The sequence below is a fragment of the Myiozetetes cayanensis genome, unplaced genomic scaffold (genome assembly GCF_022539395.1).
Source record: "Myiozetetes cayanensis isolate MyiCay16 unplaced genomic scaffold, myiCay2020 scf23, whole genome shotgun sequence".
Classification (NCBI taxonomy): Eukaryota; Metazoa; Chordata; class Aves; order Passeriformes; family Tyrannidae; genus Myiozetetes; species Myiozetetes cayanensis.
In genome coordinates, this window is record NW_026087445.1 from 8720905 (window position 1) to 8742146 (window position 21242).

The window sequence follows — 21242 nt, forward strand, 5'->3', positions numbered from 1 at the left end:
TAATGAATGTACACCTGAGAGCTGAGAACTTTGGCTTTGTTTGTTTGTTGGTTTTTTTTTTTAAACAAGAAAGCAGAGCACAAAAATAACATTGGGGATGGAAATGCAGGAATTCAAACAGAGCACAAAAGGAAAAAATAAGGAATAAAGTAATTTCTTTCACGAAGAGTTTACAAAATGGCTGCAAATATTTGTGTTTTAATGAGACCTGGGATTCAGGGACAAGCCAGCACTTTCCATGTGTGTTTTTACAGTTCATCCACTCCATCTGACTCCAGGTTTCTTTGCAGCATTCCATGTTCTTCTCCCAGCCAAGCTGAAAAATCCTATCTGAGCATCACAACGTAACAACATTGCTATAAAACACAAGCAAAGCTCATTTTTCAAGGGAACTATTCAGGAATTTCAGTTCAAGGAAGAATTGCTAAACAGGTGAGGGTTGTTTTTGGTTTGGTTTTTTTTTTTTTGCATGAGATTTGATCTGGATTTTTAATTTAAAAGCTCTCCAAGTAAATCAGCAGCCACTGATCATGAGATCATCAGCAAAATCTTCCATTGTCTTTAGGAACTCCCCACACAAGTCACAGGCTGGAGTTGAAGGCCACCACTCAATCCAAGTGCTGGAGTCCAAAGGGTACTGGAATCTGGGAAAACAACAGGAAAGGATCATTTGCTGCTAAGATTTGGGCAGGAAAATGTCAAGGATAAAATAAAAATCCCCATGTGAAATCGTGTCCAACCCACTGTGTAACTGCTGGGGGAAGAAAATCAATTCTGTATTACCCAACAATTATTCCATGCAAACCCTTCCCACTGCAGGGTTAAATCTCTGCATATTCTGGTAGCAAATGACTCACTTGAAACTGTAACCAATGCTGATCTTTAAGGCTTCTTTGCCCATGATCAGGTACTGCTCTCCTGGGCTCAGTTCCACATCTGCACAGGTCTTCTTCTTAACAAAGGTTACTTCGTCATTTTTTTGAGCAAAAGCCTGCCCTGAGGTAGAATGAGAAGAGCTGGACAATTGCACAGAGGGAATTTCCAGTCACTCAGGCAGAAAACATTAAATTGTTCTGCAGTCCAGCACAGCCAGGGGATCTCTGTGCCACCAGTTCTGGAACAGCAAAATTTGATGGCAGTAAAACGTGTTTCTTGGGAAAGATTTTTACCATTAAATCTGACTGGCAAATAAACCTTGTGCATTAAATTAAATATTTTTATATTACAGTCATTTTAAGGACACGTTGGCTGCCTAAACCCAGAGGGAAAATGAGGGAATATCATCCTGAGCTCTGCAGGACCTGCAACATCTGCCTTGGCCACAGGGAGTGCCTAAATTCCAACACCCTTTTCTCCCACCAACAGGGACGTGGAGCAGGACTCACCTCTTTTGAAGAGATCCAGAAGAGCTGCAGAATATTTGACAAAAGCCCCTTCCTCGCTGCGGGACAGGACCTTCACTTTGTAAACTGCAGAGCGACACAAAGCTTTTGGTTACTGCTTGTCCCTGCCACCCCCATCCTGAGCAGCTGCTCAGGGGGATTTGATGTCCCTCTGCACCACTGATCCCTGGGAATGCAGGGTAGCTGTGAATTGTTCCAGGAACACCGACAAGTTCCACCCGTGTCTGATCTGATGGGAGCTCCACCCGTGCTCTCATCTGCTACCCCAAATTCCTCTGAGCCCAAAGCCACACAGATGGTACCAAGCAAGAGAAAACTGAGTGTTTGGTAGCAGAAGTCAATGTTTCTTAGCAGAACCCAGTGTTTATTAGGAGAACCCAGTGTTTATTAGCAGAACCCAGGGTTTATTAGCAGAACCCAGTGTTTATTAGCAGAACTGAGTGTTAATTAGCAGAACCCAGTGTTTATTAGCAGAACCCAGTGTTTATTAGCAGAACCCAGTGTTTATTAGCAGAACTCATCAGATCAGGCTCCCTGGTGCCCCGACCCCACCGATGTGATTTTTATTCAGCAGAGAACGGGCAGCACTTGCCCTTCTCTGCTCCAGTTTGTCACCTGCCCTCACCCCATGGCACTGTCAACCCCAGTGAGTTTTTAATCACTCAGGATCAGAGTGTTTTGCAGCCTGGTAGGCAAGCAGATGTTTCAGAGCAGGTGAATGGCTCGTGCCAGGTGTTACCATATGCAATGTCCCTCTGACAGGCAGCTTCTGTCCTGCTCTCAGCAGTTATGGACTCATCAAGTCTCTTTTGGACTTTACCACACTCAGCTACGTTGAGAAAGGAGAAGTCAGTGTTAAGAGAATGTCCTCACAATAAATACATCATGGTAAATAAGTGAATAAAACATCATGGGCCTCCACCTGCAATTGGGATAATTGTTCTAGCTGGCAACACCAGAATATGGGATTGCATGCTGGAACTGGGAATATTTAAAATACAAACCAACACCCTCAATCACCTGACTCAGTCCACTCAGACTTCCATGATTACACTGCACACTTGGAGTTTTTTTTAAATTACTTTTCAGGGTACAATTTGGAGAGGAACCAGCTGTGCTCTTATGAAGATTTCCCCCTGATGTTTAGTGTGGTTTTGTTCCTTACATTTTCCCACCAACTGACATGGAGAAACATCTTAAAACAAGTTTACCTTCCATGCATTTGCATTCATCTCCTTCACACAATCTCACCAGCTTTTCATCTCCATAGGGGTTGTAAAACACAGTGCACCTTTTCTCTAGAAGGAATAATGAACACACACAGAAAACCAACACTGGAACTTCGAGTCCAGAGTTGACTGAGCTGAAAATAACACGGGCTAGACAGCTGGGAAAGAAGGGAAAACCTTGCCTTCCAGGAGGAATGGAGAGTGAGAGGGCAAAGAGGGGGGTGAGGGCAGGGAACACAGACCTGGTGCGTGGTACTCGTACACGGTGAAGGTGGCAGGGTTCCGCATTCCCACCCGGAACAGCTCGCTGATCCGGAACCCCACGCACAGGAACCTGTCAGCTGGCACCTGTGTGGCAGGCACAGCAATTAGGCAGCTCTAAAGGCACCAAAAGCATTGCAGAGAGCAAGAGCAGGGCTCAGTCGGGCACGGGGTGACATACAGAGTCAATCTGCAGGATAACGTGCCCGTCCTTTATCTCATAATCTGCTATCAGCTGGTCAATGCCACTTGCGAGCTGGAGGGGACAGGAAAAGATGAACAGTGGATGTCAGAGCTCTGCCACGGAGAGTCAGGAAGAGGCAAAAAGTTCTCTGATACTTGCAGTAGATAAATCCTCTGGATTTGCTTCCACTCCACTGACCAGCCCGATGTCCATCACGGTGTGAGCAGACCCCGAACGGGGCTCCCTCGCACTGGGCCTGTACCTAAAGCAGATTAAAAATAGAAATAGTTTAAACACAGAATTAGTTAACCACGACTGAAGTTAAAAACACTTGAAGGTGATCCCAGGAAAACCTAAGGAAAGTTCTGTCAACATTTAGAGCACAGCAAGCTCCTGAGGAAGCATTTCAGATTTATGCCACCGAGCAGCTTTTCCTCATCCTCACGTTCCAGGAGAGCCCCCATGCAAACTGAAGGCAGAGATCCCAAGGAAATCCCAACCTCTGGCTCTAATTCTCTTTACACACACACAGTAACAAAGGGGAGAAACAGAAAGAAAAGCTCAGAGGAGCAGGTGCAATTATTGACAAACCAAGCCGTGAGCTGCACTCACTTTGCACAAGCCTCCAGGTACCACTGTGGCTCCTCTTCTCTTCTTTGGTGACCTGTTCACACCAAGCAGAGTCAAATCAGTCATTTTACAGCTCCTCAGCAGCCCAAAATTTCCACAAACCATGTTCATAACTGACAGATAATCCCTGAAGTTGTTTTGGGGGCTGTTTTTAAAGGAGCTCCTTGTCTAGGCACAAATGAGTAACATTGACTGCTTTTGCCATTCAGGTGAAATCACACTTTTAAGGCTTAATGTGGTTTGTTGTGCATTTATGTTATTGAAAATACTTGGTGGCAAAAGCTCAGTGTGGTTCTACACCCTGATCTAACTGGACTAGAACTCTGTGTCAGCCCCTTCCACTCCCATCCCATTTCTGTCTTCTCACTCCCCCCCTTCCAATAAATGACTAAAACTCTTCCAATAAATGACTAAAATTCTTCCAATAAATGACTAAAACTCTTCCAATAAGTGACTAAAAATGCACCTGACAGAGAGACATTAAATATTAATTCTATTCACACAAAGGTAATAGTTTCAAACAGGGCTAAAAAGGCTTTTAGCAATTTCTTCTCCAGTTTTGCAGGTAGAAAGTGGCAGAATTTATGTCATTCTTAATAAGAAACGCTGCTTAAAAAAAAAAAAAAGCAAGGATTTTATCCCTCCCTTGCACTGACCTGGGTGGTGATATTTAAAATTATATTAAGCCTTTACCATGATCTGTCTTTGGAGCAATCTTCAGGTCAAAGTTACAGTGGTCTTCAGAAGTGCCCATTGTGTTGTACACTGTCCTCACCTGCACAGGTACAAGAAACCATCCCTGTAAATATTGCAATAAAACAACGTTTCCATTGCTTAACAGAGAATTATTTCTCAACACTGATCACTTGATTTGGGTCTTCCCTGTTTGGCTGATTAAGCAGAGACAGTAAAATTGATGAGCACTAAAATGAAGTTGATCATCTATTTAGTGTGGACTTGGTGGTCTTAAAGGTTTTTTTTTTTTTCCAACCTTAAGGATTCATAAAAGATTTATGGAACAGAAAACCTGCAGTGGAAAGGAAGAAACTTCCCAACTTCTCTGCCAGTAGCCACAAGTCACACACTGGCTGGGAGTTAATCCAACCCAGAGCTATAAAAACATCCATCCCTTCAGGGCACCAGTGGGGACACTTTAGGGGAATTTTCAGTTTCTTTTTCCTTGTTAATGTGACTGAAGCAGAAATTCCACTGAAAAACCTGCTTACATTTACTGTAGCTATGCCAGTGCTGCTGCCAGTGCTCACATAGATGTCATCATGCAAAGGTGCCTAAAGGATTGAGGAGCAATAATGAGTTACAAGTTCAGATTAGTAACAATAATAATTCAGATTGGCAACAATCAGTGACAGTTCAGGTCAGGTGAGCTGCTTGTCTTGTTTGCACTTCAAACACATAATAAGGTCTGATGCTACAAACATAATCTGTCCAAAAATACTTTCTAGGAGCAGGCAGAGATGTTAATTTTAAAAAGGATATTAAATATAGCAGATAAACAAGTCCTTAAATGCTTCCTATACCAAATTAATGCCAGTTTGTTATAAGAAAAAGCTACTTCAGGAGCAATTTCAAATAATTATTTAACAGATTGCTGAGAACTGTGCTCTGCCTTTAAAAGCAATATTATTCACTCACTGATGTAGCTCTTCCCACGAAATGATCTTCTGTCAGTTTGAAGATGCTCAGGACTCCACCGTTTTTGTAGGACACTTTCACATCCATGTCCAAGTGGAGCCGTTTGACAAGGAGGGAATATTCGGTCAGGGCCTCAAGGGCATTGATTGTGTCCTGTCAGGAATCAGTTATAAAGAATTAACTCTAATAAATTCTATTTATAAAATAGGTATGAATTAAATTCTGTTTATAAAATTTCTAATTGCAACAACCCCATGCCAAGAAGTCCTGTTTGCCAGGGCCAAAGAATATCTTGGCCATGGAGTCACCTGATACAAAGGACACTGGAGTTGTCTCTGTGATCATTTAATTACATTATCCTTTAAAAATATTTTTATATCACAAAATGATGGAATGCCAGAGTGGTTTAAGTTGGAAGGGACCTTAAAGCTTATCTTGTTGCAACTGGGACACCTTCCACCAGCCCAGGGTGCTCAGAGCCCCATCCAACCCGGCCTTGGGCACTTCCAGGGATGGGGCAAAACATTTCAGATTTTGGCACTTGAAGAATAAGGAGGAAATCTTTCAAAGCTCACCTGAGTTGAATAAAACCCTCCCCCATGTCTTTGTTCCTCAGAGAGCCATCTGATGATTGGCTTGGCATAGCTTTCATCCCCTCTCAGCAGAGTGGTGAGCAGAGCATAGGCTGTGGTTTCAACCATCTGGGCAGTGAAAGAGCTGGGAGTTTGTTCATCTTCTGCCTTGAAAGCGTCTTTCCAAAACCTGTAGATGGGAGGGTCACCTGCACAAGGAGAAAAGGAAGGTTCCAGAGTGAAACACAGCAACAGCTCTGCAGGATACACAAGGTGTAAATGACTAAAAATGCCCCTCACAGAAATACATCGAAAATTTAATCCGTGCACAAAAAGCCAGCAGTTCCAAACAGGGCTGGGAAGGCTTTTACCGGTTTCTTTTCCAGTCTTGCACTTAGCAAGTGGAAGGATTTATTACAGTTTTAGACTCAGTAGGAAACACCCCTGAGAAGAGTGTTCAAAATGCAGAAGTGTTCCAAAATGGAAATGTTCAAAATGGAAATGTTACAAATGGAAATGTTCAAAATGGAAATGTTCAAAGGGCAAGTGTTGGAAAGACAGGGTGGGTATTGCCCACTCAGGACAAGGGGACAAGGAGGAGCTCACTCTGCATCTCCCAGGAGATGAGGAAACTCTTCCCTTGCCCCAGGGGGTCTGAGGTTTAGGCTGGGCAGTGCTGACAAACAGAGCTGATGGAAAGCAGCTGATGGGATTTGCTGGCCGAGAGCAGCGACGGAGCGGCCAAACAAAGCAGGCACCCCCAAAACTCACTGTCCAAGCAGTGCCACCACACCAGAGAGTTAAAAACCACTGAAAGGACAGGTGTGTGAGAGCAGAAAGCAGCAGAGACTGAGAGGACTGAACAATACCTATGACAAAAGCTTCCCTCTTGAGCTCTGAGAAGGCCGTCCGTGCCGAGTGGCTGTCGGGGTCCACGAGAGCCAGGGCGTAGGAAGCGATGGCCATGGTGAAGGGGCTCTGAGCAAACTGCACATTCTCCATCAAATACCCTCCTGCCTTGCTCTTGGCATTGTGGACTTTCTGTAAATGTGAACAATTTACGGCTCACATCTGTCAGAGTTAAAGAAATGCATCTCCCCTAGCAAGAAAATACAGATATGTAACGTTTTCTGCAATGTATCTTGTGATAAAACTGACCCAGAAAACCCTGGTTGTTCTTTCACTGCTTTTGAAAGACAAACACAACAAATTAGGATTATTTGAAACTGAACAAAGTCTTGATTTCTTTGAACAAATGTTAAAGAAAATGGAAGAAATTAGAACCCACTGGCAGAAATAAAGATCTTATTTACCTCAGTAGGACATATTTTAATTGCCTTGTCGATTCCAATGATAGAAAATGCCGTGAGATACAGAGATTTTTCTTTAGTTTCTCTAGGTAATATGCCCTACAAGAATCAAATGAAGAGAATTAAATAGAAAATGGTTAAATAAGTAGAACTTTTCAGTTTAGGTGAGGAAACAAATAGAAATTCCTGCAGGAAGTATCAGTTTAGTTTAATCTGAAAATACATTGGAAGGTAACAGCTTATTTGTAGAAAAAGGAGACCAAAATATATAAATTTATTGACAAGCCAGGACTGTTATGTTGTAAAATCATCCTATATAACTCTTCTCTAAATATTAAGAAGTGGCAAGCAGCTGCTTTAAGTGGGAAGACAGAAAGGTTTGCAAGACTGTGGTGCTTCTGAAATGAATTTAGGAAAAGGCAAATCAGCCAAAACTGTCTTGAATGGGTGTTTTGGTGAAGTGCAGCCTAAAATCTCTTGCATTGCTAAAACTCTTTATCCCCTGGTGACTTCAGCTTTTACTGGTTGAGCACAGAAAATGTGTGGGTTTTCCTACCCGGAGTTTCACTGGTTCGTAGCTGGAAAATTCACTGAATGACCCGTCTGGCATTTGACAGTCATCAATCAGCCACAGCAGGGAATCACAGAGAGAAAGCTGGTCAAGTCTGACATATTGATACATTTGTCCAAGAATCCTTAAAGCAAAAGCTGTCAGCCTGCCAGGGAAACCAAACACGTTTGTTTAGGTCAGCAGGTGCTCCCACAGCGCTGGGGGCAGACACAAATCTGCACTAGTTACCACCTGGGGGTCCCACACACTCCCACACTTCAAAGGATCGGTGAAGGTGAATTTCAAATTCAGCTTCACAAATGGGCAATAGTTACTGAAATCCTGTGAAACTGGGATCAATTCCCAGGTGTCAGGGGATGGACTCATTCCATCCCAACCCCAGCTGGCTTGTCATGGTGTGAGTCACAGACAAGAACAAAAGATTTGGCGAGTGAAGGGAAGGAAACAAAAGGTCTGATTAAATCTCCCATCACACTCACCCCTCATGCTTACCAGAAGTATGAAAGCCTTTTGAATGAATTCCAACCATAAAAACCCTTGTGACTCACCAGGTGCTGGCTTGCCCGTTCTTCCACATGCTGTAGGAGCGGTCGGCGTTCTGGAAGGACAGGATGCTCACGATCCCTGAGGGGTGGATGGGGCACAAAGCAGGCCATGAGAATGACATTTGCTCCCTCAGATGCATCATCTTTCTGGCTCATTTGGGCACCTCCCCAGCTCTGAAGTGAGGGAGGCAGATTTTTTTCCCTACCTTCTTTCATCTTCCTTCTCATCTGAGTTCTGGCAATAAAGGTTTCAGGGCCCAGTAAATGCCAGTTGTCCGACTCCTCCAGGTAGCGAAACACGTAAAACACGGGGGCAAAGCTCATGAATTCGGCCTCTGCACTGCCCCTGGGCAGCTCAGTCAGCATCCTGAGCCCGCTGGCACTGAGCACTGTGGCAATCACTTCACCCAGCAGGTGGCCTGTGGGGAGAACCAACCCAAAATGTGTTGGCATCAGGGATCGGGAGAGAGAAGCCAAGTTGTGCAGCGCTCACAAGCAAACATTGCGTGTGCAGAACTTCAATTCCTACCCAGAAAGGCGGCCTGTTCTCCCAGGAGAAAGAACCCAGGCCCAAATTAGATAAATTTAATGCAAACCAGGAGAAACAGATGTTGGAGAGTACGTCTGCAGTGCACTGGAAGTTTCAATTTACCTTTCACACTGACGCTTCTATCGAGCTCCGTTTTAGGGACCAGATTCGGGGGGACTTTGTATCGAAATTCCTGTCGTCTCTTGATTGAACCTGTCATTGAAAATGTATATAGATATATATTGTATATATATATCACACTGCACAGTCTAAATCAACAGATTTAGTTCAGCTGCAATAGCCAGATTTAAGGTGGCAACAGATTTAAGGCCAGCAACAGAAATACCTGTGAGAACTTGGAAACTACAAATACTCCCAAAGGCACGTGCAAACAACATTAGTTCTTTGAAAAAAGAGCAGGTGCAAACTCTTTATGTTGCTTTTGCCCTTTTTTTGTTACAGGATAAAGTCTGACAAAGACTTAAACTCTGTGGTTGCCGTGGTTAAATGAGGACATGTTCTGTTTTCATGAATAAGGCACCTACTGGTTGGTTCTCAAGCACACTGAGGAAAGCTGGTGTCACATCACACTAAAAGATACATAAAAAGCTTCCTTTAAGAAATTAATCCAAGCATATTTGCTATTTGAAGTGGATTTGAAGTCAATGAAAGGACAGGAAAGCCTTGGGAAAGGACATATGTAGAGTGTGTCAGGAAGGAGAAATTCCAGTTTTTTCACATTATGGAAAATCATCCCAAATCAAGGAGAGGAAAAAATAATGCAAGGACAACACGCTCAATTCTCACCATAAACACCCTGGGGATCCAAAGTGAAACCTGCATGAAGCTCTTTCTTGATGCCCTCTGGCTGAAATCATCACGGGGAAAGAAGTGGGAAATGGAAACACTTTTGTTTAATTAAATATATCAGCTGAAACAACAGCCTAAACCCACAGTATTTGTGCCTTCTACAACTTTTCCTGCAGTTGAGTTTTACTTCACTGTTGAGTTTTACTTCACTGTTGAGTTTTACTTCACTGTTCTACAGCTGCTCCACGTGAGTTTAGATCAGTTTTATCTCCCACAACTCTTGAGAAAATTTAAGAAAACATTTAAATAAAAGCTTAAGAAAGTGAGAAATCACCCCCAAAAAGTGTCATTCAGTGAAGCATTGTTAACCAGCTGAAAATGCAGACCAAATAACCCAGAATGAAGTATTATTCTCTTTGCTTACAGGGTTATAAGATATCTATTTATACACATAATCTCCCTGACAATTCTGATAATCAAGGTTTAAAAATGTGCATGCTCCAACACTCAGCCAGGCATTTTCCCACTGCACACCCCTCAGTAAATCCAAGTGCTATTTTGGGTTCTGGCAGTCTGAGAATCAAGCAGGATTCAGACACTGATTGAATTTCTGTTCTGGTGACTGAATCGACCCGGAACTCAAACCCACCACGAACACTCGGCCGGTTCCTCCTTACCACGACCCGCAGGGTTTTCACCACAATCTCACTGCTCCCGGGGCTCAGCAGGGTGAAGTTGATGGTGTGGAGCCCCAGTTCCAAGGGCAGGATCTGGAATGTCAGCGGGGCTGAGGAGCCAGCAGCCAGGCTCCTGTACCTGCAGCTCTGCCGCCGAGCCCCGGAGGCTGCCGAGTCTCCAAAGGCGCAGATTCCACTTCCAGCTGCTATTGCAACACAGAACTGCAATGGGGAGAGATGTTCATGTCTCACCTCCCAGACAGAGGTATTTTAAAGCCACTGAAATGTTATTAATTGCTGCAATGGCATTTTCTCTTTGCACTACACACAACACCAGCTTAACGACTGGAGAAGCCTGATCCGAGGATCTGTTTATGCTGGATCCTGGCAGGGGAAATGCCTTTTTTTTTTAAAATTTTTATTGTGGGAATCTTTCCCCTGGAACTCCTGAACACAAATTACCTGAATTGCAGAGTCTTTATGGTTATAAACTGATCCTTTCAACTCAATTTGTTCTCCTCGGACCACGGAATAAGGGACATAAATGCTCAGGAAAATATCTTTCACAACTTGGATCTCCAAAGGGGTAGCCACACATATACCTAAGAAAATGAGAAACACAAAGCAGAGTGTCTCATCCTGATCAACAAGTTTGAAAAAGTCTTGACATGCTTTAGTGGTGACTTATCATTTTTCAGTGTGGGCTTGGGCACTCTCCAAGCTTTCTAAGAGTGACCAGGCTCTTGCTTCTTGTTCCAAGCTGTTGCTTGTCACTCATTGACACACCAGGTCATTTGGGTTGCTTCTTCCCAAAATGAGAAACAGATTTTCTGCTTGGAATTACCAAACCTGTAGGAAAATCTCAAGTCCCTGAGCTGTTGGCAGCAGGACAATGCAAAGTTGTGCCAGGGAAGAGTCACTCACTCTTTGTTCTTCTGTTCTAACTCACTCATGATGGGCCACTGTCACACACAAGACAGGCTTTGTTTTCATGATATGAAGTGAATTCTTTTCCCTAAAGTGTGGATTTTGATGTTTGCCTGTTTTTCAGCTGGAAAGTGAATGTTTTAGAGCATGTGTGTGGCTCTCTCAAGGAGAGGCTCTGCCAAGCTCCCCAATTCTTCAGCTCCAAACGAATCAGTTTGCAGTGCTTACCTTTCTGGGAAATGCTAACACCTTGTATTTCCCAGGTGGTCAGCGAGTCAGGCAAGGTGACAGACAGAGTCTTTGACAGGTGGGTAGCCCATCTATTCATTACAAACGGCAATCTGGAAACACCATCAGCTCATCAGCACAACAACAGGACCTGCCCAGAGCAACTCCCGTGCCTGAGAGACTCAGGTGAGCAGTGAGGACACAGTTAGAGAACAGAAACTCTGCAATTTGCTTTGAGTGAAGCCGGGTTTAGCTGATTTCACAGGAGGTGGCATTTAGCAAGGTCGAAAGTGAAAGGAAAAGTGACCCCAATCTGGCCCCACTCAGCACATCCTGCCCCAGGGAAACATGGCAGGAGTAGATTTTTTTTGGATAAGACTGTATTTCAGCACACACCACCCAACCTACCTCCAGTTTAGCACTTTCTTTCTATCTATAAAGCTGATTTGAGAAAAGTAGTACCTTGAGGAAATGTGGTGAACTTCCCATAACCAGCTCTCAGGGAAGTAGCTCCGAACTTGGGCCTCATCCAGCTCCAAACCAGCCTCAAAATCTGAAGAACATGAATAAAGCCAGTCAGAAAAACCCAACTAAACCACCTGCCAGTGGCCAGCAGATGCAGATGAAGCAAAGGCTTCATCATTATCTTTCTGTTTTAATTTCCTGATACTGTATTTTGCTCACTTGGCTCAAGTTAGTCCTGAGACAAGTAAAAAGGTATGTGAATGCCCTCGGTCAAAAGCCTATGTTAATCCCACCTCCTCCATTTACACCTGTCCAGTCTCCTGACAGATTAAACAAGCAGCTGTAGGGAGAGACTGGGAGAGGAGGAGTTCCAGAGGTCCAACCTCTGCCTTTCCCCCCATCCTGCTGGAACAGGGGGCTCCCATACTCACGCATTCTGGCCAGGATTAGCAGCTTGTTTGGCTCCTGCAGCCTCAGCTTGTTGGCAAATTCACAGCAGTGTTTGAAGGCAGAAATGCACATCTGGCTCCTGCGGATTCTCTGGGCTCTGTCACTGCAGGTCTCAGTCACGGGGTATGCCCTGACCCCGGCCATGCAGCACTGCCGGATGTCCAAACGTTTGTATTTGGATGCTGGACACGAAAAGAGAACAATTCCCTGCCCTCAGATGGGCTTTTTGTTTCCAAAAGCACCCTTGAGTTGTTTGCAGGATTGCAGGGAAGGTGCAAGCTTTGAGGAGGGGATTTTTCGAAAGTTTAATAATCCCTATTCTGAATGAAAAATGGAAATTAGATGAGAGGAGCTGGGTTATGTTTGCATGTTTATCAGTCAAAGGTTCCTCTGGCTGGGAGTTTTCAGCTCTGTCTCTTCAGAAAAAGCAAATATTACAGAACCACAGCCTGGTTTGGGCTGGAAGGCACTTTAAAGATTCCACCTCCTGCCACTAGATCAGGGCACTCAACTCTTAAACAAATGCTGCATTTTCAGTGTGAATTGAAATGTTACTGACTTCAAATTCAGCAAATGCCTAAGGGGCTTTATAAATAGGGATCCTCTCTAAAGTCATCTCCTCTATTTGCCAGTCTCTCTCTCTCCAAGACATTACAAGTATTAAGCAAACATTTAGACCCCTGATTCCTAACGGATGTGATTTTTTTTTTCATAATTAGATAATTAGATATAATATATAATTATATACTTCAAAATAATTTTAACACCTTCTTCGAGTATCTTCTCCTTCAAGTCAGACCGTTTGGTTCTCACCACTTCGTTGCAAGTTTCATCTGTTCAAATAAATACACAAAAAATAAGTACAAAAGGCATTCCCTTCTTTTGTAACAGCAGAGTCCTCTTAAAAATGAAGCCCATAAAATCACACTCCAAATGTGGGGCAGTTTTGCTGTTTGCCATTTGAATGGCATGAAAATATCCTCATTTTTGTGACAGCAACTGAGCCACGAGTGGTGTTTTCCTTCTAATATTTTCCCCGAGTTCCACCAGAACGAATGACAATAACAATGCAACGTTTCAGAGAAGATGAACCCCAGTTCCATGGCTGACCCCCAGGAATGCACCTGCTCCACTGGAGTCATCAGCGTTGGCATTGGTCAGGAAGGTGAGCCCAGCCATCCGGAACACATCCACGTTGTTCCTGCCCCCGCCGGCCCCGCAGCCCAGGTCGCTCTTCTCCAAGTGGAGCATTATCTGAGGAGAAAAACCAGCCTCAGCAAAGCCAAGCGTGCAGCACGACAGATGATGAGGGAGAAAATGGGCAGGAAAGCCACCTTGGTGTGGAAAATGTGCTCACAGCACACAGGAGCAACATCTGAGCTAATTCAAGCACCAGCACTGATGAGACGGTTCAGACCCGCCTTTAGAACCACACTTTACTTTTACTGGAAATCAGAAGACTGTAAATGAATTCTTTTTATAATTTTGAGCTTTTCTTCTGGCTCGAATTGCCCTTCTGCCTGTTTTCAGGCTGACTGTATGCATGGCACGTCACAGATCCTGACTGTGAAAGTGAAACGAGGAACAACTTGATTTTCTTTTATGGCTTCTACTTCACCTTTTCCCTGGCTCTCTTTTTCCTTCCTGTGACTGCATATATTGCCTTGTCAACAGCTGACAAAGCAACAAAGGATTTGAAGTGTGTTTTCACGGTGAGTGATACAACCTCCCCTGGCTTCGGTGTCTCTTCTCTTGGCTGCAGCTTAACCTGTGAATTGAAAACAAATACGGGTCATTTGGAAAGCACATCGTTCCAAAATCAATCCACCTGAAGGCAGTGAGTGTTTAGGAACTTGTGGAAACCTGAGATAAAAATCTGCCCATGAAGTGAATGCACACTCACGAATTTCAGTGCCTGTTCTGCTGCTCACCTCCAGGCTGTTCTCACAATTCTGCTCCACATCCAGCCAGACTGAATCAGCCACTAACTCAGCAGTTTCTTCTCCTGTAACGATGTAGTAAACGATCAGACGTGCTGAAGGAACCATCTCTTGGGTTATCTGAAACGTTAGATGTTCATATTCCAAATCCTGGTTTCTCTGCTGAGTTCCAAAGCTTACTATCTTCCCTTTGGATGTGATCTATAATAATAATAATAATAATAATGAAAATGAAAGGAGAATAACAAAGTCAAATTTTATATTCAATGTATTTTTCACATGTAATTAATTGCAGTTAGGTATAATCTACCATTGACCAAAATGCACTTGGGACCAGTGGCTGCAGTTCAAGGGAAGGGGTTTCTCTCCCTCCTCCCCTAAAACAAAGTGCTGTCTCTGCACCTCTTTTCTTTCCTCCACATTTCAGCTTCTGAAATAGCTCTTGAGACTGGCGTGACTTGCTCTCAATCCCAGTCAATGTCACATGAGAATTAAAAACAATGGAGACTTAAAATGTAATTTACACATGAGTTTACCAACAATTTTTTCCTCTCCAACTGACAGATTGTATCTGCAGGGAGCAGCTGAGTGAGCTGCTCCTATTCCATGCTGAGGCTTTTCATTTCTGACCATTACAATTCAATATTTCATGCACCTGTTACTTACCAGGTAGCTGTAGTGATGGATTTTATTAATGTAGTGACTGTGTGGATAAATATTCACATTTATTACACCCCCTACTTCCAGTGTTCTGTGGTTTGAAGCCCAGTCAATGTACAGATAACTCTGACTCAGGGATGAATAAGCTCTGGCTTCGTAGGTTTTGCTTGCTTGGTTTTCATCTGAAAGTCGTGGATCTGCAGTTTTCACCTGAGAAGGGAATAAAATGGCTGCATAGTTTATATAGAATTATACCTAAGTGATGACAATATTAAAATCACTTTGCAAATATCGTTCAGAGGGATGAATAGAACAACAGTCGAGATTTTAATATTTTCTTTAATAAAAATATCTCTGAATATCCAGTCAAATATAAAAGGGCAGTGCATAAATAAATAGAGCAGGAAAGGACTCGAACAGAGAAGTGACGTTTCCTCAGAGCAGCTGCATTTCATAAGCCATTCTTTGCAAGAGCCCCCAAGTTCACAAACCCTTGAGTGCAAAATCTCCCTGCTGGTGTTGCACATTCCAAAGATACGATTAAACCCTCGGAGAAAGAGGTCAATTCGACAATTTAACTCACCTGAAACTCCACCATTCGGCTGTCTGATGGGACATTAAGGACAAACAAAGCCGTGCCATCAGCGAGGCTCGTTTCCCGTCTCCCGGCCTCGGCGCCCTCTGCTATCAGCTCAGTCTCATCCATCTGCTCGCTCAGGGATTTGGCAGTGACAGTTACAGGGACATTTCCAACCGGCTCATCCACTGTGTCCTTCACCTGCACCTGTTCATGGGAATCAGTAACAGTGCTGGGGTGAACGGGGACATTTTTTTAAGGAAAAGCTTCCAAGCTGGTTGTGCAACAGGGCATTGGAAAGCTGTAGAAGTCAGTGGAAATTGGAAGTGCACAGCAATATATCCAAAAAAAGGGAAAGGGTTATCCTCGTGGGGTTCACGTTGCAGTGGGCACTGACCTTAATGAAGAAGGGAAGGCCAGGCTTCACAAAGAGAGGAGTAGCAATCAATCTCAGCTTGTAGGGAGACACAGCAAACCTGACTCCAGAGAACTCCACCTCCCCACTGAGGCCACCTAGGAAAACACGGGACCCTTTTTAACATTCCCATCCTGCAGACATTCCCATCCCTTTTCTTCCCTTCCCAGGGCAGCACAAGCTGTCTGTGAAAGCCAAGCCCTTGCATTCAGAGAGTCAACTCCCAACACTCTTGTGAAAACAGATAGTTAAAAAAAAAGTTTAATCCCTCGACATTTTTACCAACTTCCTTACAAGTTTTTGGAAGAACTTCTGGATATTAAAAGAAGCCTGATATTAGGAAAGTTATCCCTATAATTTTCTTCTCTAGCCCTGTTCAGATGTGTTTAAAAAAAACCAAAAACCTCAATTAAAAAGCAACTTACCTCTAGACTCCAACACTGATGCTGCAATATATAAATAGGACCCATCCAATTCTTCCAGACTTTGGAACCCTATGGAACTTGCTGCTTCCTTACTGTTGAAGTTGATCACAGCAACTCCATCTTCAATCTGGGAATGACACAGAAACCGTCACTTTGGAGTCAATAATTTAGAAACTTTATTTAGATAATCTATATGTAAATTCAGTGTGTTTCTGGTCAGTGTTTATTTTTAGAGGAAAACAAAGGTGCTGTTTTAATGAAGAAGAATTCTTTATTGCCTAAAATTATTGCTAATTAATCCAGCAACGGCACATATTGCAAAGTTTGCAGGCAGGGCCAACAAGGGGCAGAAATAACACAGAGATATCTGCACTAAATGAGTAAAGGAGGCAATCAGTGGAGAACAGGCTCCCCACAATAAATCAATATGATTTTGATCTGTTTGTCTCCATTTGATTTCTCTTGTCCATTCTGGCAGCACTGCAGTTACCTCATAGAAATTTTAATCAGTTTGGTCAAGAAAGGAATTAAACCAGATTGAAATGGCACTATCTGAGATGCTGCCCCTGAGTTAAAGTGAATTTCTCTGCCCCTGATGGCACAGAAAAAGTTGGCAGCGGGGAGCTGTGGATGCAAAGTGGGACTGGAGGCCCAAATTGAATGGAAGAACTTGAGTGGAATTAGATCAGTCCAGAACCAAGCACACAAACTCCACACAGAGTAGACTTGCAGCTCCTTACCCTGGTGACATGCATTGCTTTGGGCATCATCTTTTTTTCCCCTCTGTCGATTATTCCAAACCGAAGGAAAACATCAGCACTTGGAAGCTTTTTGTTATAAAAATAGCTGAGAAGAAACCAACAACGTAAAGGCTTTTAAGGTGGCTTTAATGGGTGCAAGAAAAGCATTTGTGTTTTGGAGAAGACTCGTTCCCCCGGGGCAGGAGATGGAACACAAATGGGTGGGAAAAACTTGGGTGGGAAAATTAACCCTTTGGAAGGACTTTCAGAAGGGTCACTTAGTTCTCTGACAGAGCAGAGAGGATTTGGATGAAAGGGCTTCTTGAAGAAGGGAAATACTGGACACAGGAGAATCATCCTTTGGGTGGAAGAAGAAGAAGAGACACAAAAATGTTTAGAAATCCAAGCCAGATTTCCTTACCTCGCTTTCACAGCGATCCTGAAGCTCTCAAATTTATCTGAGCTAATAAAGTTTCTCTCTGGCTCTATGGTGATGGAAAAGCTTGGCATTGCTGTAAATGGAGCAGAAAAGGAAGGCACTTGGATGTGGTTTATGCTGAAGCCACAGGTACCCAGAGATGCCACCTTGTGCTCTCAAGGGGGCTGAGTGATTAAAAATACATAAAAATGAAGATTGACAGTCTGGCCACATCTTACCATATTCCTTCACTTCAAATTGTGCCACAGCCGAGGTTACAAAATCCTTCTTATATTTGGCTACAATCTTCCAAATCCCATACCTGCCAAATGCCAACAATCAAAGGGTTTTTAAGACTGAAAGTTGATGTTGGAGACAAAAATCGACAATATTTCATGTTAAGAATTATTCTGAGAGGAAAGTTCTGCATCAGAGTGTCAGTGTCAACTTTGAGAGAATTGTCTTTGGTACGTTAATAATTATTTGCAACTGATTTTAAAGCGCTGGAAGGAGCTGGAAAATGGAATCAGCCTAACCTTGGATTTCCAAGCCCCTCTTGCACCCTCTGCCAGCTCAGTAAAGCTTCAGCACCCTCTCAAGACTAAAAGGAGAATTGAAAGGATATTTATTTTTTGGGCTGCTGTTCTTGGAAAAATCCTGGTTATTTGTAAGAATCCCTGTGTGAAATATGGACAATCCCCCTCCCTGAAATCAACACGCCTTTGATGCTGTTTCTGTCTCTACAGTGGAAAACTTTAATTGTTAATTAATCTTCCTTCTTAATTGAGCAAAACAAACCTACCACTAAGTGTTCTTTGAGGAGAATTCTTGGTTATAATGTCCTTATTTATACTATGGTTCCACCTATGGGAAATGTCAGACATCTCCAAATTTCAAACACGCCCATCATGCAAAACCACTCCATGAAAATCACTTTAAATCATTATGTTAATAATTCACATAAAAGCATGAAACAAATTACTTAGGATTAGAAGGAATCTTGAAGTCAGGAAAAGAAACTATTCCAGTAAAGTCTTTTTCTTCTAAAATATCCACTTCTACTCCTTCAGGATCCTTGAAATTCAAAGAGGAAAGAAAAATTCGTGACAAATTGTTCTTATTTTTATATCTTAAATGAAACAAACAGAATGAAACCCACATAGTATTACTAGTAAAGATATTTTTTTCCTTTTTTTTTTTTTTTCCTTTTTCTATTCTGTAACAACTTCAGATCTGGGACTTGGAAACATCTATCCAGCTGTGCATTTTTAGATCTTTTAAAAGAAACACCTAACAGTTTTATTAAATATTGATTGCAGCACTGACTCACCATCTGACTACATTCAGTTGTTCTTAGAGCTACAGAGTATTAATATTAAATTCAATTACAACTCACCACAAAAGTCAGGACAGTCTCTCTCTGAGCTGGATGCAATTCCTCATTCAGAGAGTAAACCCTGACTTTCACTGGAAGAATGGGAGCAATAAATCTCAAAAAGTCAAACCGTAATAGAGATCAAACAAACAAACAAACAAACAAACAAAACCCCACAACAAACCTGAACAATCAAAAAAATCCCCAGTATTTTTAACATATTCCCAGGAAAATCGTTAGCTCTTGTGCCACGAATTAATCATTCAAGGTGAGAAGGGCAGGGACTGAGAGGATATGGGGAGAAGTTGTTAATTTTTACAACATTAATAAATAGTTCAAGGCATTATTACAGCTGATTAAAACATGAAATAGCAGCTGATGGCAACAAAACACAACCAGGAGGTTAAAGAACACTTCAAATCCTAATTCCTTGGCAGAGTCCAGAGATTTAAAAATGAAATACCAGCCAAGACAAATAAGCCCCATTTACCTGACTGATCAGGAGTATAAATTGGTTTGTCCGTGTGAATAAAGAGAAACCCATTCTCGTAGGAAACAGGGATTTTTTTCACTCTTGTAAAATGTGGAGAAACGGCTTCCAAGTACAAATACTTCTCCGAATTGTCAGTTCTTGGTAAATCTTTTGGTTGAAGCTGGGGGAGATGAAATCAAGGTTTTTAATGGAAATTAAAGTATTTTTTCCCCTGCAGTACTTTTTGGTGAGAAGAGTACCTGAATAGCAGTTACTGTCCTGTGGTTGAGTATCTTTAAATAAAAATACCAGCACTTACAAGGGTTTATTCTTGCTTACATGGCAGGTGATGATCTGGAGTATTAAGCTACAGATACTTTGAAATTTTGCATTTATTTATGCCCAGAACTAAACCAGCAAAGTTCAAAGCCCAGTGATGAGGTCACAACAGTACAAGTGATCAGACTTCTATTTATACACATAAGAAATCCTGGCCACACCAAAGCTGCTGCTGTGGTTGATGGTTTAGTTTGATTCTCTTTATTTTTGTAAAATTATGCAACCAGGATAATGTCTGTAAAAAAAAAAAGTTTGATTCTGTGTTCAACTTCACCGATTTCACTCCATGTAATTTGAATTTCAGACATAACAAAATGGGGCTTTTAGGCTTCCTTCCCCAGTTTAAACAAATGAAGACTCACCATAATAATTTTTAACACTTATCACTAAACGTGAGAATAGAAAGAGTGGAAGAAAAGTCCGAATTCCTTACTGTCAAAGTTACAGCCTGTTGGAATTTGTTGGCTGGAGTTAAAGTAATCAAACCAGAAGAATAAACAGTAGATTTATCTGGAAAGCTTTTCAGGGCAATATTGACTGGAAATTCCTCGTTGTAACCAAAAGCTTGAACTACAACTTGCTGAGAGGTCCCAGCTCGGAAGATCTTCGGTGCTGTAAGGACATACCTGGATATGGAATTAAAACAATAAAAGGTAATGGAATTAGATTTCTTTGGGAATTTTTTTTTTCTATTTTTAATTCAGTTCTTAAAGCAAGCAAGATAATCAGGCAGAGTTATTCTATGACACAATTATAAAGCTGTTGTAATGGTGCTCTTTGTAGTGGCTCTGTAAATTCTGGCTCTGTTTATCCACAAGAGCAGACAACAATCAAGTGCCATTGCCAGTAAATTCTGCATTTGCTGTACTTACGTTTTGTCTTGGCTAAAAGCTGTCCCAGAAAATAGCAAAGCAATCAGACATATTAAAGCAGTCATTGTGTCTGTGAGAGCAGCACAGAGTGGGGTTACTGGGGCTGGTTAAACCCCCAGTGCTGGGGAGGGACAGCAGAGCCACCAGCACACTCCCCTCCCAGTTAATCATCAATCACAGATCACCTTTTATTAAAATGTTGTTTGCCTCTCCCAAGGAAGCCAAAACAGCTAAACTTAGGAATTTTTCATTTTTATATATTTATATATATATATTTATATATATTCATTATATATTCACATATATTTCATTTTATATATTCATATATATTCATTATATATTCATTTTTATATATTTCATTTTTATCTATTTCATTTTTATCTATTTTCATTTTTTAATGTGTCCGCAGCAACCCTGAGTCAGACCTCACCCTCTGGTAATGACATTAAATAAAATCATTTTCTGAGGTAGAAAAAACCCCAGCAACCAACAAAATACCAAAAAATAGATTTTTTGTCCTTCATGAAATAATTTTTATTTCAATCAAAGTGATTTTCAATTTTTG

The 21242-nt window shown here is 42.2% G+C and overlaps 1 protein-coding gene across 1 annotated transcript; it reads right to left on the reverse strand.

The window, feature by feature from the left end:
• Positions 1-169: 169 nt before the first annotated feature.
• On the reverse strand, positions 170-20787 carry C5 (complement C5). Its single transcript, XM_050320307.1, has 41 exons — positions 20678-20787; positions 20239-20431; positions 19485-19647; positions 19016-19086; positions 18602-18693; positions 17859-17941; positions 17623-17713; positions 17202-17307; positions 16462-16588; positions 16019-16134; positions 15628-15828; positions 15051-15254; positions 14376-14585; positions 14063-14212; positions 13569-13698; positions 13212-13277; positions 12426-12626; positions 11992-12082; positions 11530-11642; positions 10837-10976; positions 10375-10596; positions 9695-9755; positions 9011-9100; positions 8565-8777; positions 8362-8437; positions 7799-7958; positions 7246-7341; positions 6802-6973; positions 5936-6141; positions 5361-5513; positions 4934-4996; positions 4401-4482; positions 3690-3741; positions 3237-3339; positions 3075-3149; positions 2875-2980; positions 2615-2701; positions 2143-2232; positions 1386-1469; positions 858-996; positions 170-644 (listed from the first exon to the last, which is right to left on the reverse strand). Exons 1-41 carry the CDS (start codon positions 20740-20742, stop codon positions 515-517), a joined length of 5073 nt encoding a protein of 1690 aa, XP_050176264.1. The 5' UTR covers positions 20743-20787; the 3' UTR covers positions 170-514.
• Positions 20788-21242: the final 455 nt, after the last annotated feature.

What these genes read in the sequence shown, in the direction of transcription:
- C5 (XM_050320307.1), bottom strand. Translation starts at nt 20,742, where the DNA reads ATGACTGCTTTAATATGTCTGATTGCTTTGCTATTTTCTGGGACAGCT. An exon ending in TGTTAGCATTTCCCAGAAAG is followed by an intron (nt 10,977 to 11,529) that starts GTAAGCACTGCA and finishes TCATTTTCTTAG; the next exon opens with GTATATGTGTGGCTACCCCT. An exon ending in ATCCAGAGGATTTATCTACT is followed by an intron (nt 3,150 to 3,236) that starts GCAAGTATCAGA and finishes TGTCCCCTCCAG; the next exon opens with CTCGCAAGTGGCATTGACCA.